Source organism: Myotis brandtii, unplaced genomic scaffold (assembly GCF_000412655.1).
Source record: "Myotis brandtii unplaced genomic scaffold, ASM41265v1 scaffold247, whole genome shotgun sequence".
Lineage (NCBI taxonomy): Eukaryota > Metazoa > Chordata > Mammalia > Chiroptera > Vespertilionidae > Myotis > Myotis brandtii.
The window spans coordinates 1,113,465-1,138,353 of record NW_005359352.1 but is presented as its reverse complement, the minus strand read 5'-3'; the positions used below and the strand labels follow the sequence as shown (position 1 = coordinate 1,138,353).

Sequence of the window (24,889 nt, the reverse complement as noted above, 5' to 3'; positions counted from 1 at the left end):
GAGGGGCCTGCTGGGTGGAATGGGATTGTGTTTTTCTCCTATCTTAGGGGGGAGTGTTGGAACTGGGGGTGGGGGGCCTATCGGGGCGCTGAGCGCTGTCATACACGCGGGGGAGTGGCAACCCCTCGCCGGCGGGCCGAGGTGGGGACCGGGTAGGGCTGTGGCGGTGCGAGGCGGAACGCAGTCTGCTTCTTAGGACCTCCAGGACTTGACATTTGCCAAACGCGCGAGAGGGGGATGATTCGGGATTTGGCCGGCGTCCCGCGCGGAGCTCAGACCCCTGGGGGGTGAGGGGGGTGGAGAGCTGAGAGGAGGAGAAGCGGAGGTGCGGGGACAGAACCCCGCCCCGGGTGTCCCTGAGCGGCCGGTCTTCCGTGCAGAAGCGCCGAGCGGACCTGGAGCGCTGCTTGGAGAGGGAGGCGGGGATGCGGAGAGCTTACGCTGTAGGGAGGCAGTTTGAATCCGCAAACGTGTGTCCTGTTAGCTATTAGCACAACTCGGGTGCATGCATTTTTCAAAAGGCTGAAAGTATCTACTTAACATGTATCCACGCGGACTTGTTGAGCGCGTCGTAGGGAAATAATACAAGTCTCACCCGCTCGGGCACACCTGCGGCTCCTCCTGTGCTCCCTGCCAGCTGCCAGGCACCCCACTGGGCACTGGGGGTACAGATAAGCGAGCGGGCCAAGGTCCCGAATCCGCCCTTTTGGAGGGAATTGCAGCGCGAAATAGAAAAGTACCGGCGAGCTGGTTTGGGACCACGGGAGACCGTGACTCTGCAGTCAGCCCTGAAACCCGACCCTGTTGCTTCCTCGGCGGGAATAATGTCACAGCTGTTGCCTGCGGAGTAACTGTCACTGAGCGCATGGTCACTGTTATAACTACAGCAGGCATGGCAGCCGAGCGCCATGGAGCATGGGAACGGGGAGAGGGTGCTTTCTCACGCATCCTGGGAGAGGCTCGGTGACTGCGGGCAGGTAAAGGGTGCTCCAGCCGCAGGAAGTGGCACACGGGGAAATGAGAGTGGTCGCAGTTTGGGGCCACTTTCCTCCTGGCCACGGATGAAAGATAAGCAGATGAGACGGGGAGGCTAGCAGGGCCCATCTTATGAAGGGTCTTGTACTCCTCCTAAGGAGTTTGGCCTTTATCATCAGTTACAGGGATTTTAAGCAGGGTGGGGATCCGGTGGGAATGAGGTTTGGGGAAGGTTGAAGACTGCTCCTGGCAGCCATGTAGCAGATACACAAAAGGATGGGGTAAGTGGCGGGAATCTAGGTTGAAATCCACGTAACCCAAGTGGTAAGCAATAAGAGCTGGAACGAGTGGAATGAAATGAGCAGCAGACATTGGAGAGAAATAGGTTTGAGAGATAAGGAAGTGGGACCTGTAGGACTGTATAATGATGAGATGTGGGGAAGGAAGGGAGCGAAGAGGAGTGTTAGGATGACGCAGATTCCTAGTGGGAGGGCTGCAAAACGGCCAAGGAGTGTGAGGGGTGGGGGATGAAGGGCTGGAGTAAGTTTCAGGGTTTTGTTCTGTAACAGCATCAAATATACTGAAATAACAAGGTGAAAGGAAGGGGCCTGAGGTTCACAGGTGTAAGAAGTTATGTCAGTTTAACCTCGTTGGTAAATGCATATCATGATCTTCAGTGAAAGAATGTTGCAGTGCTTACAGGTTTATACTTAAGTGCTGATTCTAAAAGTATTGTTAAATGATCTGTGTTCCTGCTAGCTGCATTCTCAGTGCAGCATCATAACCCTCACATTCAGGGGTGAACTTTAGCCTTTGGGCTTCTCGAGTCTGTTCCACCTTCTCTCACAATTTTAACAGCTGCGCTGTCCCTGCGCTCCCAGAGGCCGCCGCTCCTCTCTCCCGGCTCTCCCCCAACCCGGCGCTGTCCTTGTCTACCCTTATGACTTTGTGGGACTCTCACCTGCCTCAGTGAGATGTCATCAGGTGGGCACAGTGTACGTTGTAAAAAAGTTGGAATTCGTTGGGCTTGATTTTGATTGTTTTTATTTCTCCCCTTGAATGTTTACAGGGGAGCTGGGCAAGAAGTAGGACGATCATGTATTATTCTGGAGTTCAAAGGAAGAAAAATAATGGTAATTATCATTCTATGGTCTGGTGAATAACATGGCTCTGTCCAAATTGGATGTTAGGGCTTTTCTAGTACAGCAGTTACCTGTTTAGCTCCCAGGAAAATTTCTTAGTTGGTATATGTAGCCTGTGCTATAAAATGTTAATGCAAAAAACTAACACACTAGTTAGTAATTTGACAAAACATTATGTAAACTGAGAAGACATATTCTACGACGTAAAATTGTCCACTAGATCTCCTGAACTATTGCTTACAAAGTCCCTCTTCCACTCTCTGAGGGTCTAGCCATCCTAACCGCCCCACCCCGGGTGGAAGACCCCAGGAACACGCCCAGAGCTCCAGCCACGCCTGTGTACTGTGACGCTAGAGCCTGGTTTGGCAGCTTCGATGCCCACATTAGCATTAAGGCCGCTCGCCTTGGGCAGGGCAGCCTGCTTCTCTAAGCCCATCTCCTTATCCGGAAGGTAGAGGGGTTCGAAGAGATGGTTGCCGTGGTCCTCATTCGAAAGGCCGTTCCGTGGCTCATGTTCCTTCAGTTCCACTTCTCTGCTTCTCCCAGTCCTGAAAGACCAGGGACCCGTCACACATCGTCATCTTTTTAGTCATTTATTGTGTTAATTTTGTAGAAATTGATAGAATTTGGTAGAAACAGCCCCAAAGTGAGTATATAACTCATTAATGACCGACTCTTAATAAGTTGTTCCCAAATACCTTAAAATACTTATATTGCACTGATTGGGAAAGTTTCCCATTTCTAATAATTGACCTGGAGATCAATAAGGTCTGGTAGTAAATCTATAAACTTTTAAAATGCCCACCATCTTCTGACATCAAAGTTCTTGAAAAAAAGAGTTTATTCAGTTAGAGTGACTATAAAAACTAGTTGGGAAGAGGATGTCTTGTGTTTTTTGTCCTGTGACCCTAAATGTGAGCTATATTTTAGATTTAATGGGAAGTTAGAACTTTTAGTAGTAGCATATTTCCCATTTTCTATATATATAAAACCCTCAGCAACTGGTTGACCGTTTGACCGGTCGCTATGATGCGCACTGACCACCAGGGGGCAGACGCTCAACGCAGGACTGACGGGTGCCAGATGCCAGCACTTCTGCTGCAGCAGCGCCAGCCTCTCCCGCCTCTGCGGCAGCGCTACCGAGCTGCAGAGGCAGGTGCTGCAGGCCCAGATGGGCGGGAGCAGCGCCCAGGCTTGGGGCCCCTCCCCGCCTGCCTGCCTGCCGCTTGCGCACTACTACATCCCTCAGGGGATGTCGGACTGCCGGTTTCCCAGATTACAATTGCGAGAGGGCGCGGGCCAGGCTGAGGGACCCCACTGGTGCACAAATCTGTGCTCCGGGCCTCTAGTATTTAGTAAGAATTATGTTCCCAAATGCTAGTATGTAGAGTCCATTTTGATTATGTATGTGATGGCTCAGGTATAACATTGTCTATTCGACGGATGAATTTTAATAAAATGTAGAGGACGTTATCATCTGTTTGTCTGTCTCTTTCAGCTGGACTGTGGGATCCACCCTGGCCTAGAGGGAATGGACGCTCTTCCTTATATTGATTTAATTGACCCGGCAGAGATTGACCTCCTGCTCATTAGTCAGTAAGTTTTTTCCTTGTTAATGACACTGTTTTCCTAGACGTTCACTATAAAAGTCACGCTTTACCAGACGCTAAGATTCTGACGTTTACGAGTCTTTTCTACCAGGAAGCATGTTGCAGACGTCTGAGTGTAAGACAGCGCTCTGCTGTCACCACAGCTTAGGGAAGCTACTGGGAGGCTGTCCTCCCTCTGGAGCAGGGAGGAAGAGAGCGTGCGCCTTGCATCGCTGTACAGCTAGAGGCCAGGAAAGCCCTCCCCAGGCCTCCTGAGGTCACGGTCTTGTCGCATCCAATAGGATCTTCATTTACAAACAGCGACGTGTCAGCGCTGTGCCCTGCGGTGCTTGTTACGTCAGCTGCCGGCGGGAGGTCTGGGTGTATTCTTCCATCTCTAATTATCACTGATCAAGTATTTTGATGTTTGAAAATACATTTAATATCTTTTTCGGACACGAGGACTAGCTGCATTATTTCTCCCTCCCCGTGGTGCCCTAAAGTCTCCGTGTGTGACTGTTAATGGAACTTCTCTGTGAGTCCGCAGCAGTTTCATTCGTGTATGTGATGGGTGATATTTTAAGAAGTGACAGGATCTCTTTCATTCTTCAGCTTCCATTTGGATCACTGTGGCGCTCTGCCCTGGTTTCTACAGAAGACGAGTTTCAAAGGAAGGACATTCATGACTCACGCTACTAAAGCTATCTACAGATGGCTCCTTTCAGACTACGTCAAAGTCAGGTAAATGGCTCCGTTAGACTCTCTATAACACATGTGGCTCAAGATACGGACCATTTTGGTTTTTGAAACGAGACACTTTTTATTCACCAGGATGTAGTTAATTTAGTCATTCAGGAACAACCCGTCAGATCCCATTGTGTACCCAGCACTTCTGGCCTTAAAGTCCTTACGTAGTTCTAACATTCTTTTAAATCTTTGTAATTTTGGTGAATTATAAGGTATAACAACAGTATTCTATAAATGTTAATTAACACCAAATACGTTATACAGTGATATATACTGCTATCTTATTTTAGATTATTTGATCAAAGCAAATTGACTACCTTAAATGAAAATTTTCCCAGGGGAAGTTTTTTCCAGTTGCAAGAGGAAAACTTCTTTTATCAGAAAGGTTGTGGCATTTTTGTGATCCCTACAGCACAAATGATTAGCCTTCTAAAGTTTACTGTTTAATGTGTGTGTTCCAAGCATTGAAGGTGCCATTTGTTATTCTTCATATGTAAATACAAAAGAATGGAAGGGTTATCCTTAGTAGTAAATATACTAGTTAACACTTTAATGCTACTTACCACATGCAGGCACAGTCCTCAGTTCTTAACATGGTTACTCATTTAACCTTCATATGAGCCTCGTGGCGTAGGTTCTGTTATGAATCCCATTTTACAGATGAAAAATGTATGGTGATCGGCATAGAGAGGTTCGGTAGTTTACCTGCAATGGCCACAGTAAGAGGCAAAGCTGGGACTGAGACCCAGGCAGACTGGCTCCAGAGTCTGTGGCCTTCACCACTACTCTCTCTTGCTGTTTTGGAAGTTCATTGGCATAATTTTCAGAAGAAAAGGGACGCTAAACTTTGTAGAGAAATCTTTTCACGTCACTGTGTCAGGGTCTCGTCCTGGGTCGGTGCGTGTGAGTGAGTCTCTCTCAGGCGCCGTGGGATAGAGCAAAGGCTGAGAAGTGCTTTCCTAAAGAGGACTTGGCCTTAGTTGACTGTGTGCTGTGCTTGAAATTGTGCTTCCTAGTTGTACACACCAAAATTTTTATTATAACTGCAGAGCAAAAATATACACAAGATGGCAAAGACATTCTAGATAATATAATGTCTACAACATAATTTGAAGAAATAATTTCATGGCTATGTCATCCATAGTTTCTTTGAGTTCAAAAGCTTTAAAAAATTTTTTCCCTTCATTCTTGTTGTTGGATCTATAAACATGTAGTAACATATCGGCGGACGACATGCTGTACACCGAGACCGACCTGGAAGAGAGCATGGACAAAATCGAGACCATCAACTTCCATGAAGTTAAGGAGGTCGCGGGAATCAAGTTTTGGTGTTACCACGCGGGCCACGTGCTCGGAGCTGCCATGTTCATGATTGAGATCGCGGGCGTGAAGGTACCCCCGGCCCTTTCCGCTTCCTCCCCACGAGAAATCAGCGCAGACCTGATGCCACCAGGTGCTGCTGGAGAACATTCCCCAAGACTTGCAGTGTCCAAGCCCTGAAACCTGAGATAAAATTCAGTCCATACTTTTCCCGCTGAAGCGTCATAGTTCATACCCCCAGGACAGTACTCTCTGTGGGGAGAGGGAGGAAAGAGTGAAATGAGCCGCTGAGTGTGACGTTCCCTCCCACTTCCAGAGGGTCAGCTCCTCGTTGTCCTTGGGAAATTGGGAGGAGCTCTGTGTGTATGTGACGTGCAGCAGCACGTGCCCTCTGTGTCCTCCTGCGGGTCTAGGGCTCCCACAGGCCTGGGGAGTGAGGGCTGCTCGGACAGGCTCTGCGCAGCCGTCCTGCATGGAAAGACTCAGGGCAGTCTCGAACTTGTGGAAACGTGGGTGGCTAGTTGGTGTCGAGACTGAAGTGAGAGCAGCAGTTCTTTCTTTAAAAAACAATATTTTTTAATTGATTTCAGAGAGAAAAGGAGAGGGAAAGAAAGATAGAAACATCAATGAGAGTCATTGATTGGCTGCCTCCAGCACGTCCCCTACTGGGGATTGAGCACACAACCTGGGCATGTGCCCTGACTGGGAATCCAACCCTGACCTGGTTCATGGGTTGATGCTCACCACTGAGCCACACCGGCCGGGCTAGCAGTGGTTCTTAACTCTGGCTGCACATGAGAATCACTTAGGGAGCTTTTGAAAAATACCCACTGAATCAAAATGGTGTGGTCTCACCACCCCCTTTTTTTTTTTAGTTTTCTCTGTGATCTTTATGTGCAGCCAGAGTTGAGAAGCGATGTTCTAGTGTAATAGTATCCTGAATTTTCAGCAGCTGCTCATATAGTATTTGAAGTTTTTACACATTGAGTTGTCCTATATGTTTCTAAATCATTTTTTCTTGCTGTTTGCTCAAAGGCACAGAAAGTAGCACAAATGCAGGTCTAAATTCTCATTTGAAATTTGATGCACACCCTCCAATTATTTTTATCTCCCATTTTTTATGGTTTTCCCATATTCCTCAGTGGACTTCTTTGTCATTCTGCCCTTTTTCTCTAAGATGTTCGGAGCATTTCTCAAGTTTGCTAAGATACAGGTTCTCTTTGTGGGAGGATTCTGGGAGTGATCATTCCCATTAGTTAGATTCACTAATTGAAACGCTGGATGGTCTATGACCAACCCAGTTAGACACAGCGTGGCATCTCAGTGTTATCCGTGTGGGCTGTTCTTCTATTTATTTTCACTTCAGATTTTAGGAGCTAAATGTATTTAGTAGTAAAATGAAACCTTTCAAAATCCTAATCTTCTAGCTTTATCTTTTTCACAGCTTTTGTACACAGGTGACTTCTCAAGACAAGAAGACAGACACTTAATGGCAGCTGAGATTCCAAATATTAAGCCTGACATTCTTATCATTGTAAGTACTCGTGCACGGGATTGCAGTTAGGATATTGTAAGCAGAATTTTTTCTAGTGGGGAAGAAATATTGCAATCTAATTTTTATAATATGTGGTTGGATAGAAATGTATCATTTTTGGTATAAGATTTAATTTTCTGACTTCTCTTTGTAGTGCAGCTCCACTTCCTTGCTGTTAAATATATCAGCTCTATTCTAAAGTCAGGGAGACTAGGATACCGCCTAAATGTTTCTGTCTAGGGGAATTACCCTACATTTTTAGACTATTTTCTGATTCCATTTTCTAAAGAATTTTTACTATGTAGCCAGGTCTTAGTTCTAACGTTCTTATCTGTTCTTTCAAGTAGTATTATAACAATACATGTCCAAGTAAGTGGCATGTTAATGGAGAAATGAATCCCTTTGCTTCGCCTCTCATGGAGTTTAGCTTTTGTATTCTTTGGAATCGTCGGTCTTGGTCTCACCCGTCTGATGTGTCACTTAGGAATCAACGTATGGGACCCACATCCACGAGAAGCGGGAAGAGCGAGAGGCACGATTCTGCAACACGGTCCACGATATTGTGAACAGAGGCGGCCGGGGCCTCATCCCTGTCTTTGCTCTCGGGCGGGCTCAGGAGCTGCTCCTGATTCTAGGTGCGCCTTTCGTCTTCACTGGGAGATTCTCAGAACCTGAGGGCCTGGCCTTGGACAGGTCATTCTACTTTTCTGGGCTCCGTTTCTGCATTTAAATTAGGGATTGGGGCCAGGGGTTAGGGTTAGGGTTAGGGTTCGCGGAGAGGAACAGTGGCTGGCCTGCTCCTGCGAGCATAAGGGGCGTGCGTGCCTTTCTGGTTGCCGTCAGCCTCAGAAGGCAAGAATGTGCTGCCCTTTGGCCCACCGGCCACTTCTGGGAAGTAAATGAGATGCACAGAAAACCTGCCAGTAAGGGTGGAATCATTTTAGTACTTTTAAAGGAATATGTTAGTAAATACCACATTATAGAAAAAAAGTCACGTTACATGTATTCACATAATATGATAAGGGGACCAGAAAATAGAGTGCAGCCCGGCCGGTGTGGCTCAGTGGCTGAGCATCGACCTCTGAACCAGGAGGTCACGGTTCGATTCCTGGTCAGACCACATGCCCAGGTTGCAGGCTCAATCCCCAGTATGGGGTGTGCAGGGGGCAGCCAGTCAGTGATTCTCTCACTGATGTTTCTGTTTCTCCTCCCTTCCTCTCTGAAATCAATCAAAAAACAAATTTTTTTAAGAGGTGGTTTTCAAAAATAATAATAGTAATAATAGGGTTCAAACCAGTATGTACTCTGACCCTAGCAGGTACCAGTTACACAAACGACTAGAAAGGTTAACTCTGGAGAGCGCGTTGTCTGCTTTTCTCCGTTTTCTAAATACGTCTGCGAGCGTGTGTGGCTGGTGAGAGGCAGGCACAGTGGGAGTCACTGTGGGGTATGTGTGGGTTCGATGGTCCCTTCAAAGCCAAACGCTCTGATTCCTTGGGGAACGCAGTCTTCCTCAGCATCAGTGACGAGTGCCCTGGATGTCTGCAGCGTCCTGTGACGAACTGAAAGCGTTGCGTCTCAGTAAGAGCAGGCTAATTCTTCTGGACCTCTTTAAAACATGCTTATGTGCTTTAATTTCTTGATTGTCTGAATTTTTTAAATTAATTGTACAGATCATTTATTACTTGAACTGTCTACCCCACGTAACAAAATGATATTTGTCTCATAAAATCTCTCCAGATGAGTACTGGCAGAACCACCCGGAGCTCCATGATATTCCAATATACTACGCATCATCTTTGGCCAAGAAGTGTATGGCCGTGTACCAGACATACGTGAACGCCATGAACGACAAAATCCGCAAGCAGATCAACATCAATAATCCCTTTGTTTTCAAACACATTAGTAACCTTAAGGTGAGAGCTGGTGGAGGGAGGACAGGGTGGCTAACGCACCAGGAGGTCAGCGGGGGCAGAGAGGCCTGGCCTTCACTCTGGCCGAGTCCTCACCCACATCCTATCTGTTCCCCAGTAGCCGTCACTGTTCTGAATGGAATCAGGAACTTAGCAGCTGGCATTCTTTTTCCCACTTGCTCCAAGTCCCCATACATTGTCACTATTTACTGTTGCTGAGTAACTCGCATCTTTTCGTCACAGAAATAAAAAGTCCTGATGAGGCAAATACCTTGTGTTGTTACGTATTACATTTTTCTGTTCTTACTCAAACCTAATCATCTTTTTGATGACTGGCATTATAAATTCCATATGTGAGCATTTTCATGTTTACTTTTCTAGAGCATTCAATAAAATCTAATTTTCTTTCATTAAAGTGTATATATTGTTTCATCCAAACTAATGCTCTAATCATAAAATAACACCCCACGTCATTCAGATTATAAGTGGCCTTCCAATGATAAATAAGCTCTGTTCATAAATCATTAAATTTTAGGTTAGTTTTTTAGTAAGTAGAGCCAAGTTTTCCCTAGAAACAGTGTTAATTTCTAGGCCAGCTCAAAATATCCATGAGGTCTGAGAGCTGTGCGTCTTTGGGGAGGCCTTCAGAGCCCTGTTCTGGTGAAGAGAAGCCCATCTGACTTCTTTCACGTGCTGCCTCCTTGAGGCGCTGAAAGGTCGTGATTGCCCTTGAGCTGCCAGCACAGGTTTTGAAGGTCAATGTGAACTAAGTGCTGTTTCTCACTTTGTTGTCTTTCATTCCTAGTCCGAACGGTTAGGAACTTAGAAATTGGACTAACTGTTTATTAGTCTTGTCAAGACCCTTTCACTCGTGTGATCACCTTTTTTTACCTTTTTGTTATTTATTAAAAATAAGGAAAGCTTGGTCAAAGCCTGGTATTTAAATGCTCTTTCCCTCCCTTTCTCTCGCAGAGCATGGACCATTTTGACGACATTGGGCCCAGCGTGGTGATGGCCTCCCCGGGCATGATGCAGAGCGGCCTGTCCAGGGAGCTCTTCGAGAGCTGGTGCACGGACAAGAGGAACGGCGTCATCATCGCAGGCTACTGTGTGGAGGGCACGCTGGCCAAGGTCAGTCACCGCTGAGCACACTGCGGAGGGGGCTTCCCACTGAGGCGGTTCTTCAGACGGTTCTCATTTAATGCTTTTAAATGAGATGGAACTGGTCAGCTGGAGCTGTTCGTGAGGTGGAGAATTAATGCAGGCGCCGAGTGGCCTGATCCCCAGGCGGCTGGAGGCACAACTGGTCAGCTGGAGCTGTTCGTGAGGTGGAGAATTAACGCAGGCGCTGAGTGGCCTGACCTGATCCCCAGGCGGCTGGAGGCACCTTCAAGCTCCAGGAGCACCATCAGGTGCAGTAAAATAGTGGAAAGGAACCCGTTTGGGACAGACATGGATCCCGTAGCTGAGGGAGACGCGGTTCACTCACAGGTGTCCTCTCACAGGCTGTGCATGTGTTCGGGCTGATGGCCCGCTTCCTGTTGCTATAACATGACGGATGTGAGCTCTCAGGGATGCAGACAGGGATGTGCAGGGCTTCAGGGGCAATTTCTGCGCATCCAAGCGTCTTCTCTCACCTCCTCTTATTGTTCACTTCTGTTTTATTTCCTAAGTACATTGATTCCGTTTTGCTCATTTTTATTACTTTGTCTTATTCTGTGAATCATTCAGACAATGAAAGATGTGTATTTAAAATAGATTTTTAGCCCTAGCCAGTTTGGCTCAGAGGATAGAGTGTCAGCCTGCGAACTGAAGGGTCTCAGGTTCGATTCCGGTCAAGGGCATATCCCCAGGTTGCAGGCTCGATTCCCAGTAGGGGGCGTGCAGGAGGCAGCTGATTGATGATTCCCTCATCATTGATGTTTCTATTTCTTTCTCCCTCTCCCTTCCTCTCTGAAATCAATAAAAATATATTTTAAAAACTAGGTTTTCAGAACAGCAATGCATCCATCCTTTATGTAAACCCTCTTCGCTGGGAAGCTTCTCTCTAGAGCAAGAGAAGCGCTGAGAAGGCAGGTTTCCTTTCTAGTCCTGAGAGGTGTCCTTTCCACGTCTAGCACTCCAGCTACATTGAATTTTAATTAATCTGCTTAACTTCCTGTTAAATGTTTGCTTGATGAAGAAAATACGTATTTGAAATTTACTAAGTTGGTAGTATTACAACAGTTTTTGTGCTGAAGGTCCTAAATTTAGCATGAGTTTATGGCTGCATGAAAAGTAGAAAATGTACCTTTTCTAATTGGATTGTTTATTTTGTTTTGTTTCTTTTTCTTTGTTTTTAACAGCACATCATGTCTGAGCCTGAAGAGATCACGACCATGTCTGGACAGAAGCTCCCGTTGAAAATGTCTGTTGATTACATTTCTTTCTCCGCTCACACAGATTACCAGCAAACCAGCGAATTCATCCGAGCTTTGAAACCGCCTCACGTGGTTAGTCTGTGGGTTCATTTAGCGCATTACAGGGGAAAGCATACCCACTTTGCCGCAGCTGGTTCTCAAATGAGACCCGCCTTCTGTTCATGCAGCACTGTAAACGGAGCTTGCACTCACCTTGCACCCATCCTTCCAGCTCCCCTTTGAGGTAGACAAGCTGTGCACTTTATTTTATTTTTTTTAATATATTTTTATTGATTTCAGAGAGGAAGGGAGAGGGAGAGATAGAAACATAAATGATGAGAGAGAATCACCGATTAGCTGCCTCCTGCACGCCCCCCACTGGGGATGGAGCCCATAACTCAGGCATGTGCCCTTGACCAGAATTGAACCTGGGGACCCTTCAGTTCATAGGCCGACACTATGCACTTAGCCACACCGGCTAGGGCAAGCTGTGCACTTTAATTTCCCACGACACGGGCACCTGCTCAGACCTACCAACCCCAGATCCACTGTTCCTTCTCTTACTTTCTGCTGCCTCCCCAATAGCATCAGCGCGCCAGTTTGTACGTAGTCAAATCTGTCCATTTGGTATGTTTAACTGACTCATGTTCACAGAAAGGCCGTAGTATCTGACTAAGGATTCTCCTCTGCTCTTTCACATGCATTTCATGTAGATTTTAGTCCATGGAGAACAGAACGAAATGGCCCGATTGAAAGCAGCCCTGATTCGAGAATATGAAGATAATGACGAAGTTCACATAGAGGTTCATAATCCTCGGAACACAGAAGCTGTGACCTTGAACTTCAGAGGGGAAAAACTAGCCAAGGTCATGGGCTTTTTAGCAGACAAGAAGCCAGAACAAGGCCAGCGGGTCTCGGGAATCCTTGTTAAGAGAAACTTTAATTATCACATTCTTTCTCCTTGTGACCTGTCCAGTAAGTGCACTGTTCAATGTCGGGTACGGTTTGATTTTAGCATTGAGGGAAAAAGTCTATGAAAACTTCTCTTCCCTAGTGGCCACATTTCAAATAACAACCAAATAATAGAATGGAAATAGGTGGAAGTTAATCCAGTTCATTTTATGGGGAAAATAAAAATCTTCCCTGAACTGTGGACATTTAAATTCTTAGTGAAACAACTCTTTCCTTAATGGAGACGTAGGTTTGCCTCTAAGACGGAGCTACTGCTGCTGACTGGGCGGGGCTCTCCTCCCTCCCACCGCGGAGCCAGTAGTTTTCTTTCCTGAAGGAATGTTGGCCCCACCCAGGCACGGTGATTTTTCTGGCCTGTAGTTTTATGTTGCTTCTGGGCCTTCGTGGCCTGCGCCTGTGCAAATGCTAAGCCAGCGTGGCTTTTGCAGTCACTGTGGTATGATGTCCAAGTGAATAGCTGCTCATAAACTTGTATAAACTCTAAGCGCTTAATGAGGGGATAAGGAATCTGTGCGCAGGTGGGACCGGGTCAGCTTGCAGGCCGTCTGGTCGACCTTCCTCCAGCAGTCGGGTAGCTCTTACCCTGCGCCTGGCCCGGTGCTGGGGCTGGAGGGCCCAGGTTCACGCAGAAGCACCGCCCCCGCCCCGGAAGCGCTGCCCAAGGAGAGAAGCGCTTGTCCAGAGCGAGTCCTAGTGTCGGTCAGTGACACCGAGATGCCCGGCCAGCATGTGGGGAGACCGTGGGGAAAGGCTGTGCCAGTCAGGCGCCTGTGTGCCAGGAGGTGCCCAGCCCGAGAAGTGGGGGCAGCTGGTCTGCTGGCTTGGAGAGGTGTTGGGACCTGATGTGTTCAGGACAGTGGGGTGCCTTCTTAGGGCTGGAGCCTGAACTTAGGGGGTTAGCAGTGGGTCAGGGAAGTGAGGATGGGGACACACTAAGGAGGACCTTGTAGCTTGAAGAACGTGCTTTTACTTCTCTTGTCTTTACTCGTAGGATGTTTGCAAATTGTATTTGTGGGACTAGTATTGTTTCTTAAAGTGTCTCTATTCTCATTTCCTCTGCAGATTATACTGACCTGGCCATGAGCACTGTGAAGCAGACCCAAGCCATTCCCTATGCTGGGCCCTTTAACTTGCTCTACAACCAGCTACAGAAACTGACAGGTGTGTACATTGATTGACAGTCACTTGTTTTTGGTTTTTTAAAGTAATGATAGATCTAGGAAAGGATATGATTTCATTTTGGTAATTGTCTCAGATTAGCACAAATTTTATTTGTACTTTGTCATACCACATTTAGGTGAAGCTTAAAAATTTACTCATTACTCATCAGTTTTTTAAAATCCCATTATACCTTTTATCTTCAGTCCACTTAAAATTTTTAAAATATTGGTAGTCTTTGCTCCTTGGGTTTAAAATCTACTTTAGTTTACTTACCCAAATTTTATCTATTTCTTTCTTTGTTCAGTGATCATGTTTCTTGTTCCACTAGTACCCTGTACACAGCAGTTCTTATAAGAGCACATGACCAGTGGGCAGAGGCAGTGAAAGAGGAAAACCTGTTCTGTTTCCTGTTAGACCATGTCAGCGAGGGCCTGTGTAGCAGCAACGAGGGGCAATAATAAGTTAAAGGAAAGAGACGCTCGTAGGCAAGAACGTGTCTATTAACACGTTCCTCATCCCTCGTGGTAAAGTGCTGCCGTAGAGTAGCGCAGTGGAAACCCTTTCCACCTCAGAACCTCACAGCAGGAAACCAGAAGTCTCACCTTAGCCATAGAATTGCCCTGTGGAGACAGAAGGTAGCGGGACTGTCGGGGTTGACTAGCCTTGTGGTAAATGTTAAGATGCTAGTGGCTGCTCTCTGCACAAACATAGACCTTTGACAGGCACCAGAGTTTGCTGTTGGTGAAATATTAATGTCCAAGGTAAATCCATTCTAGCTCTATGGGCTTTTATAATCCATACTGAGATCTTTCAGTTACTGTGAGCAATTAATACAGAACTTACTTAGCTATTTAAATCTGACTACACCAATACACTATTAATTTTTTTCATTATGTATCGGCTTTATTTCAGCTGTCTCTATAAACAAATGAATAATTATGCCTCTGACAGATGATCAGGAAATTATGTACATTTTATAATTCTTTCTTTCAGGTGATGTAGAAGAATTAGAAATTCAAGAAAAACCTGCTTTGAAAGTGTTCAAAAATATTACTGTAATACAGGAACCAGGAATGGTGGTGTTAGAAGTAAGATGAGATTGTTTACCCAAACACGGAGGAGGAGGTTTTAAGCGCTCACATGCGGAGACTTGACTTGGGGTGGTGAACACACAGTACAGTACACAGACCATGTGCTATAGAATGTACACCTGAAACCTATGTAATTTTATTAACCAACGCCCTCCCTCCCCATAAATTCCGTTTTAAGAAAAGAGTTTACATGTAATTGTAGAGAAATTAGCTTCCCAATCAGGAAAAGATTATTGGAGAGTGTAGCGTTCTTAACAAGGTCAGCTTTAAATACAACATAGCTGGGCGTGGTCTGTGTGACATAGAAACTAGCCACCAGTTAAGGCTTGATGTTTAGTGTGTGTGTGAACAGTGACAGATCTCTCATATGATCAAGTGGGAGCTGACCTTATGGTATCCCAGGCTGTCTTCAGGTATATCAGAAGGTCTTAACGTTCTCAAGATAAAAGTCTCGTCCTGTTACATTAAAACTTGTCATGTACACATCTTAAGAGAGTGGGACTGTGAACACTCAAATACGCAACATTAACGTGACCCAAATCCACAAAGGCGAGAAGGCACTAACTTAGGTAAATGTGGTTCCCACTGGTAGGATTTTAAATTCCTGCTGGTGGAATCGGGAACCCAGACACCAGATGACGCTGATGGTTGATTTTGATGGGTTGGCATCGAAGGCCAAAGCAGTTCTTTTTCAAATGAACCCGGAACAGAGGGACCTCGGGCGGCCCTTGGCTGTTTCCCTGCCGCGGGGCTGTCGGTAGTGTTTGCAGGCTTTCCAGCTACAGGCCAGCTGTTTCGCTTTCACACATTATTCTAAACAAATAAAAAAGATCTGTCGCTGGTCCCTCTGCAGTTCTGTGATGGAGGGTCGGCCCCGCTGTGCCCTCCTAACTCTGCCTTTCGCTCTGCAGTGGCTCGCTAACCCTGCCAACGACATGTACGCAGACACCGTGACAACCGTGGTCCTCGAGGTGCAGTCAAACCCGAAAATCAGAAAAGGTACAGAATTCTCCATCTTTTTGCTAGCACTTCACTTTATCAGCCGTCCTTCCATGTCTATGGTGTTTTGAGCTGAAAAGCAGAAAGGAGAATGCTAAGGTGCTTGAACTCCTGGTTTTTTCATTCCTGTAACCTTGACGGCACTAAATACACGCATAACAGTGCATGTCACTAATATTTTCCTGCTCTCAGTGCCCGGTCTTTGTTTGTGCTGTGAAATCTGGTGGCACTTAACTCTAAGATAAAATCTCTTAGTGACAGTCCCTTAAAAACACTGTAATCGGAAGTTTCACAATATCGCGTTAGCCAGCGTGTCTAACAGGAAAACGGGCTGCTGTGTCGTGATTCACAAAAACTTGTAGAATAGAACGGAATCTCCTGTCGTTTGCCAAGGAGCAGTTTTCAACCCGGGAAACAGCAGTGAGCGTATCTCCGCGCTGTGTCTACAGTTGGGCTGTTTTAGACGGAGCTGGCATCGGGCAGCCCTCCTGCCGCTGGGGAAGGAGGGGCCCAGGCTCTCCTGGAGGCTGCCAGCCCCCCTGCAGGTGCAGCAGGCCGTGTCCTCTGAGGAGCACTTCTCTTCCTAAATATTAAAATGAAGCAGTCACAGTTCTCTGATTTCAGGAGAAAAAGTTTAGCTGACCTTCATGATCATCTTCTTGGAGAAAAAGTTTAGCTGACCTTCATGATCATCTTCTTGGGACTAGCCAAATCTATTATGAAACAAATACCTAAACAAATCTAAAGTGTTCAAGTTACCGGTAAGCATTTGTTTTGAATAATAGTCGTCATAACAATTATAATTAGAGCTCCATTTGATCGTTTGTTTGGTTGAATTACTAGGGGTAACGGATGCCCGTGTGCTGTGCCGTGAGGGCGCCGAGCGGTCAGCACAGAAGTCCCTGCCCGCCCGGCGCAGGCACATCCTGACGGAGCAGTTGGAAAGGCAGCTGCCAGCTTGCTCCTGTTACTTCACATTTCTCTTCTCTTAGATAAAAATACGGAGGACAAAGGGCAAGGTCGGGTGGCCTTACAAAGGGCAGAAGAGCTAGTGGAGCAAAGGCTGGGAGGAGAGGGCAGTGAGTGCAGGGACCGGGGGGCAGGTGAAGCCCAGGCTTTGGGCAGCACACCCTTCAGTGCCGGCGCCCAGGCCTCTGGGAACACGGCTCCTGTGGCTTCGATCTGTTCTTGTCAGATCCAGCCTCCCGAAGGGAATTGTGTTCTGTCCTCCAAGGTTGCTTTCCGCCCCTTATAGTCGGAGAACCCTTTTGTAAATGAAGTCTGTTTTGTGATAGAATGGTGAAATTTTGTCCGATATCTGTATGCTTTTCTGAAAAATGGAATTTCCCTGCAAAAATGGCATTTTCCCAGGCCAGTGAGATGCTGGTAGTCTTCAGCTCAGTGTCCAGCCCCTAGGGTTCCTCCTGCTGAGGGGGAGGAGCCCGGACATGCTGCCCTGAGGCTGCTGGTCTGATGGGGCGCCACCTGGTGACTGCGCTGAAGAACAGAGGCGGTGCCGTGGTTGGGTTGGTGGTCTTCATCTTGGGCATTGATTGCTCTTAAGACTCTGGTCCAGAATGCAAATGCATCTTCACTCTGACCCGCGGTAGTGGAATGAACGCAGTCGATATTCCCGGTGGTCCATCTCCCACTGGTAACAGTAGGGTGTCTTCGAGGGCTGGCCTCGGGGCATCGGCAGAGGTCCGTGTGGACACATTAGCATCGGCTCTTTCCATGAGTTACGGGTGAAACCGCTGGCGGCCCTCGGTCAGTGATCGGCCATTGGGCTGTTTCTGCCGCTTGGCGATTACGAAGCTGCTGCGTAAGCGTTCTTGTACAGGGTTTGTGTAAAGACACCGGCTTTTATCGCTCTTGGGTCAGTGTCTAGCATTAGAGTTACTGGGTCGTGTGCTAACTGTGTTTCATTCTGTACCGTTTGCTGCTGGTGATGGCTGGGCGGTACTAGTGTGAGCCAGGGCACCCTTGAAACCAGGGCAGGTGGCTCACCTTCCTAGCCTGCCAGGTTATTTTGTTTTTGGGGAAACCTAAGTCATCTAACTGGCAAGTGATAAATATAATCTATAATAATAAAAGTGTAATATGCTAATTAGACCAGACATCCTTCCGGATGACCTTCAGGACGAAGTGGGGGCTGCGAGGGAAGCCCGGGTCCCAGGAGGGAAGCCGGTGCCGGCAGCCGGAGGAAGGAGGGCCTGCTCTTGCATGAATTTCGTGCATCGGGCCTCTAGTTAATTAATGTTATTAAACAATGAGAGGCCCGATGCACGAAATTCGTGCAAGAGTAGGCCCTCTCCACCCCAGCTTCGTCTGGAAGGTTGTCTGGTTGGTGGTCCGGCCGTTTGGTCGATTTGCATATACGCTTTTGTTATTATAGATTGCAGGTGTAGTCTATAGAGTAGAGGGTTGACTTTGCATGCGGTGTAGCTAAGACCAAGGATCGACGAGCGCGGAGCTGCCATATCCCTCACTCGGGCCATTTCTGTGGCTCCTTTGCAGAACGTGAAGTGAAGGGATGAAGGATCAGGCTGCCTCCACAGGGAGGTGACACGTGGACGCTGGTCACGTGGAGGATCCACAGTCAGTCGCTGACTTCTCAGAAACCATTCTGAGTGTTGATTGGAAATTCGTCCACATGGGAATGCGGACACAAATGCTCGCTTCTCTCCCAGGTGCCGTGCAGAAGGCGTCTAAGAAGTTGGAGATGCACGTGTACAGCAAGAGGTTGGAGGTCATGCTCCAGTGAGTGGGCTCTCGCCCCAGGCGGGGAGGGGGTGGGCTCCGGTCCCCCGAAGCCGCGCTCGGACCCGGCTTAGAAGCCCTTTTGTGGAACTCAGTGTCGGCTCCCGCCTGCCCGGGGATGGGAACCGAGCAGCCTGGGCTGCGGCTGTGGGATAGCCAAGCTCCCCTCTGTCGGGGACGGACACGTGGCGCAGCCCTTCACACACACACACACACCTGAGTGTTAGAAACAGGAACGGGAGCCACGCCCGGCTCAGCCCCCTCAGGACTGAGAGGCCTGTGCTTCAGCGCCACGGGTACATGCAGCGGTCGTGCCGGTGCTGACAGCCTCGGGGTTTGTGGGATGGATGCACTGGCTGCTCCTACACAAACCACCAACTGATGCCTTGAAATGAAACCTTTTGTACATTAACCGCCGGACGCTCAGGCAGCCGGCCCCGCCCTGCCAGCCGAACGCCGTGGGCAGTGCTGACTGGGCTGGCGTCTGGGTTTTGCAGCTTCACTGACTCTCCTCACCTGACCCACCGGCTGGTTGGCCTGCTGTTTGCAGGCGTCTTTGTCACCCACGGGGACAAAAGCGGCAGTTAGTGACTGGCTGGCTCCCAGGGCACAGGCAGCGCCTGCCCAGGAGATGCCAGTGTGAAAGTCCAGCTCAGAGGAGGCGCCCAGAGGTGACTAGAAGGAGCAGCCAGTGGACTGGGAGCCATTTCAGCCGAGAGGCCAGGGTCTGGATCCCGGCTCCGCTGGGGGCTGTAGGCCAGTCACCTGAACACATCCTGTTAACCCCGTGTGTAAAGGGCTTCTCACCAGCATTCTTACAGGTCGAGATCATGTATGTAAGTGCCTAGCACAGTGCCTGCTGGAATAGAGCATTCTTAATAAGTGGTAGCTGTGCGTTTCACCTGTTTTATTACATTAATGAAATATAGAAGGTAACTAATTAATAAGTCTATCTCAGGATTATAGATATAAGTATTCTACTTCAACACTGCGGCCTCGCTTCAGTTTTACTCCCCCCAAATATATAAACCTGTGTTCACATATTATAAATGCATCTGCACTGACCCTGTGCCTTTCCCCTAAGGGACATATTTGGAGAAGACTGTGTGAGTGTGAAAGACGGCGCCCTGCTCAGTGTCACCGTGGACGGGAAAACGGCGAACGTGAACTTGGAGACCCGGGTATGGCTGCGCCTGCGTTTCACGACATTTAGGAAATAGAGTGAAGGCAGAATCATCAGCGGTCCCACATCTCACTGTGATCCCACACCTCACAGATTCATCTGTGATCCCACACCTCACAGAATCATCTGTGATCCCACACCTCACAGATTCATCTGTGATCCCACACCTCACAGAATCATCTGTGATCCCACACCTCACAGATTCATCTGTGATCCCACACCTCACAGAATCATCTGTGATCCCACACCTCACAGATTCATCTGTGATCCCACACCTCACAGAATCATCTGTGATCCCACACCTCACAGATTCATCTGTGATCCCACACCTCACAGAATCATCTGTGATCCCACACCTCACAGATTCATCTGCGGTCCCACACCTCACAGATTCATCTGCGGTCCCACACCTCACAGATTCACCTGTGATCCCTTGCCTGTAATAAGTTGTTTTTGTATTTTAGCATTTCCTTCCAGTTTCTTCCTATTTTTTAATTTTATTTTCTACAAGTTGTGTGTATATTATTCTACAAGAGGTGAAGCAAAATAGGTATCCAGTTGTCTGTCTGTCCCATATCATAACTACAAACCTGCCTCTGCCCCCCCACATAAGAAGCTGTACGTTCTTGCTTTTTCACTTCTCATTGTCAGTGTTTCCGAGTTGCCGTCTGGCACCCATCCCCAGGGGTAGGTCCTCTGGTTATTATATGTGACCCCTCCCCCTTGTCCCCGCTAGCTGGCCCCGCCTCCGCCCCCTGCAGGGTTGTTCCGGAGATTAGAACAGTTATACTAAGCAGATAACGTGTGTTTTACATTTCTTTTGCATGTTCTTTGATTATTTAGGTGCTTTGAGAAAACACTACATTTATTTTACCTCAATAGAAAAATAAACTAAGAACATAAACAAGAAAGTCTATAGAGAAGAAGTAGAAATAGCCAGGGAACAGATGAAACCAGTGTTCAGGTCCACTGGTAACAAAGAAACACAAATGTGAAGAGTGAAATACCGCTGTGTGCTTATGGCACAGATTGAAGGGATTGCTGTGAGCCATGATGGTGAAAGGCAGGGACACAGGTGTTCACAGGTGTTGTGTGGGGTGAGGAGGAGGTTACAATCAGGTGGAAATTCTTTCTCCAAGGCAGTTTGGTGATACGCATCAGAATCCTTAAAAACGTAAATGCTGTTATCCACAAAACCACTTACTGGGTTTAACCAAAGAAAATAACTAGACGAGTGAGCACAGATGTGTACAAGGGTGTCTACTTCAGCATTGATTATAACATGAACACAATTTCAAGAGACGTAAGTACCCAAGAGTAGGAGATAATAACAAGTGAGTGAGTCGTGTAGGGGCACCCTCGTGCGTGAAATGCTGTGTATGCAGCCAGAAAGGATGCTGGTGCAGATGGTTATGCAAATGGCCCACCTACATTAAGTGGGGAAAGGTTACACACAGCAAGTATGATAAATCAATCCCGTTTTCGTTGGAAAGAAATCTATATGCACAGCTAAAGTCTAGAAGGTTATGCACTGAAATGCTAACAGTAGTTAACAGAATTAAGGGTGTTTTTCTTTCCTCCGTTCTTACACGAGGAATATTTGTGGTGGGATAAAAAGTATGTAAACAGCATAGAGTATTTCATAGCTGGAAAGGAACTAGATGATTACGAGGCTCATGCCCGCCCACAGGTTGCAGTGCGGGACCTGAGTGTGCAGGGCTGGTGACTCCACCCCACCCCCCGCCATGAGTGTTCTAGAAGAGATTCACTCATCTTCTGTGTCATAATGTCTGTGCTTCGCCTGCAGACTGTCGAGTGTGAGGAAGGAAGCGAAGATGACGAGTGTCTCCGGGAAATGGTGGAGCTGGCCGCACAGAGACTGTACGAGGCCCTCACGCCGGTGCACTGAGCCCGCCGGCCGGCTGTGCTGGAACGTTCCTGTGATGCTCGCGTTTACTTCTGTTACTTAAAGGAAACACATTCCTTTCTCGGGGCGGCCTATTTACTTTGGACGTCAAACGGCTTTTATTCCAGTAGTTAGCATACCACTAAAGTACCAACGAATCTGTTCATTACTTTAGAACTGCTGAATAAACCGTTTAGAATTCATTGACTCCACGTCTAGGCACAGATGCAGCTCCCAGTAAACTTTAAAAATCTGCTCACAGTGCCCTGGCCAGGCAGCTCAGAGGCCCGCTGTTTGGAGCAACGTCCTGTGCACCCAAACATTGCGGCTCCATTCCCGTCAGGGCACATCCCCAGGTTGCAGGTTCCATCCCCAGTCAGCATTGACCGATATTCTCTCCCTCTCTCTCTAAAATCAATAAACACGTCCTCAGGTGAGGATTATTCATTAAATCTTCATAGCAACTGCATCAGAATGTCTCACTATACATTTTAATACACAATAACTTTTATTTTCATATTTTGTGAATTGGAGTTAATTTTTTGAGATTATCACTTAAAAGTTTTGAGCCCTTTTCTACCTCTTCCCTCCTGATCCTTTTGCCAAGTTCCTTAGCTTCCACATTTGTAAAATTACAGCTTTTGGGGTTCAGTGGTATTTCCTTTCGCTAATAGCCACATATTCCGTTTCAGAGATGTGAGATTATACTCTTTGTCTCTAGTTTCAGGGACTCGGGTGACAGGTGGATTGTTTCCTATGTGAATTGACTGCAGTTTCCTGAGGTAGCGGAGCTCAGACTTGCAAATGGCACAGGCGCATCTGGTGCTGCTGCTGCGGGAGGCCGGCCGGCCAGGGGCTAACTCGCCTCTCGTCGATGCAAAGGGGTTTGTTCCCTCTGCAGAGGGACAAGCTGTGCGTGCGTCGCTCCTCCCCTCACAGCCTAACCCAGGAGGTGCTCGCACTCAGTCTAGCTACAGACACCAGCCAGCCAGCCACTACATCCCATCAGCACTGTTCAGGCCTCACCTCTTGGTGACTTAAAACCTGTAACCATTGACGATGCATTTCCTGTGCTTGGGTGACACACTTCACTGTGTAAATCTTTTTATGTGAAATACATTTATTTCTGTAATGTAGCCAACTTACTTTGTCTTTGGCCCAAACCATAGGTCTAAGGGTCATAGGAGATTTTTTGAAATTATAGTTAGCCCCCAGCTGGTTTTGCTCAGTGGATAGAACGTCAGCCTGCGGACTGAAGGGTTCTGGGTTCAATTCCAGTCAGGGGCATGTGCCTAGGTTGCAGGCTGAGTCTCCAGTAGGATGTGCAGGAGCCTGATCTATGAGTCTCATCATTGATGTTTTTTTAAATATATTTTACTGATTTTTTACAGAGAGGAAGGGAGAGGGATAGAGAATTAGAAACATTGATGAGAAACATGGATCAGCCGCCTCCTGCACACCCGCTACTGGGGATGTGCCCACAACCAAGGTACGTGCCCTTGACCGGAATAGAACCCGGGACCCTTCAGTCCGCAGGCCGACGCTCTATCTACTGAGCCAAACCGGTTAGGGCTCATTGATGTTTCTATCTCTCCCTCTTCCTCTCAAATTAATAAAAATCTGTTTTTAAAAATTATAATTTAAAAAAATTATGTTCTATTGATTTTAAAGGGAGAGAAAAATATCGATCAGTTGCCTCTTGTATGCACCCTGACCGGGGATCAAACCCAAAACCTGGATATGTACTAGTCCTTGACTGGGGATCGAACTGGTGATCTCTCAGTGCATGGGACCGTGCTCAACCAACTGAGCCACACTGGCCAGGCTATTATGACTTTTAAGCTACAAAACATACACGTGTAATATCTGACTGATATACACAGCAAGCAGGGGGTGTCCTTTCCCCGGTCCCGTCTCCAGGCGGCTCCTGGAGTCCAAGTCACCGTCTTCCCACCGCTTCCTGCTACCGCCTGACCTCTCCCCTGTGCAGGCTGAGCTCAGACCGTGGGCTGCCCCGGTCCCTGGGGAAGCGCCACCCTCTGGCTGCAGGAGGGTCTTGCCTTCCATGTGGAACGGGCCGCATCGGTGGGCTCCGGAGAGCAAGCCCAGCAGCGGCTGTTTCTAAGATGCAGCCCCCCGACCCGCAGGCTTCACTGACTAGGATGCAGTCCACGTGCCTGGGCTGCGCGGGGGAGGCACACGGTAGCACGGAGCACCGATGCCCGCGGGTCAGCGTGGAAAGCGGGTGGTTGGCAGTGCGGGTCCTCCGCAGCCGCGTCTGGAAGCTCCCAGGTGACTCTGGTTTAAGTCCGGGAGCTACCAGCCTTGAGACTGGGGCGCGCTGTCACCCCACCTGCCCCTCCAGCTCCAGCCGGTCTCCTGCCGGGCGCCCCGTCCAGGCCAGGAGAGGGTCGTCAGCTTTACCGCCACGCCCGCTCCCCAGCCCTGGCCTCCACTGACCCGGGTCTCCGGACAGCCTGCTCCTCGTGGCCGCCGGGCTTCACCGCGTGGTTGAGGGACACGCGCTTCTCTGAGGTCCTCAGACAAGGCCCCACCTTGGGGCGCTCCCTGGCCCCCTCGGTCTGACCACACCCTCACCCCCACCCATATCTTACCACGGGCGACTCCAACAAAGCCCCCTGCCTTCGGAGTTCTGCAGCCTGCCCCCCGCCCCCACCGCTCCTCGGCACCCCACTCTGCTGTGTATTCCGAGTTGAGCCTAATCCTCCCAGAGGCAAGACCCCAGGCCCAGTCCTCTGCCCACCGGCTAGCAGGTGTCCTGAGTGAGTTACTGTTTGGTTAATCCTCACCCGGGATGTGTGACGTTGATTCCTGGAGGGGGGTGGGGGGGGGGGGACAAACTTGGATGAGACACATGATGAGCTGCCTCCCCGCCGCCACGGGGGTCACGCCTGCAGCCGGGAGCGGGCTCTTGACCAGCATCAAACCCAGGATCCTTGGGTCCCTGGGCGCTAACCACTGAGCCCGCCAGGGCTTGAGGAGTGGCTTCCCAGCAGGTGAGCACCTCCTCCGGCAAAGGGCGCTGTGCCCAGTGAGTCCTCGGTGACGCCGCCGGTGGCCCCACAGCCGGGAACCAGTCGGGACAGGAGCTGACGGAAGGAAAACCCAGTTTCTTCAAGACCCAGAGACCATCCCAGCCTCTCGGAGCAGCAGGGGGCGGGAGGCAGGGCGGGGCCG

The 24,889-nt window shown here is 48.4% G+C and overlaps 1 protein-coding gene across 1 annotated transcript in view; it reads left to right on the top strand.

Annotated features, from left to right (window-relative positions):
• Positions 1–22,158, top strand: part of CPSF3 (cleavage and polyadenylation specific factor 3, 73kDa) — a 22,672-nt gene extending 514 nt beyond the window's left edge. The window contains exons 2-17 of the mRNA XM_005867242.2: positions 2,045–2,108; positions 3,616–3,713; positions 4,319–4,447; positions 5,668–5,845; positions 7,218–7,307; positions 7,792–7,942; positions 9,048–9,223; positions 10,193–10,351; positions 11,566–11,712; positions 12,333–12,594; positions 13,654–13,752; positions 14,746–14,840; positions 15,755–15,842; positions 18,533–18,602; positions 19,687–19,783; positions 21,593–22,158. Coding sequence (XP_005867304.1) covers positions 2,045–2,108; positions 3,616–3,713; positions 4,319–4,447; positions 5,668–5,845; positions 7,218–7,307; positions 7,792–7,942; positions 9,048–9,223; positions 10,193–10,351; positions 11,566–11,712; positions 12,333–12,594; positions 13,654–13,752; positions 14,746–14,840; positions 15,755–15,842; positions 18,533–18,602; positions 19,687–19,783; positions 21,593–21,694 — 2,005 coding nt within the window. The 3' untranslated portion in view covers positions 21,695–22,158. The remainder of the gene's footprint in view (positions 1–2,044; positions 2,109–3,615; positions 3,714–4,318; positions 4,448–5,667; positions 5,846–7,217; positions 7,308–7,791; positions 7,943–9,047; positions 9,224–10,192; positions 10,352–11,565; positions 11,713–12,332; positions 12,595–13,653; positions 13,753–14,745; positions 14,841–15,754; positions 15,843–18,532; positions 18,603–19,686; positions 19,784–21,592) is intronic.
• The last annotated feature ends 2,731 nt before the right edge of the window (positions 22,159–24,889 follow it).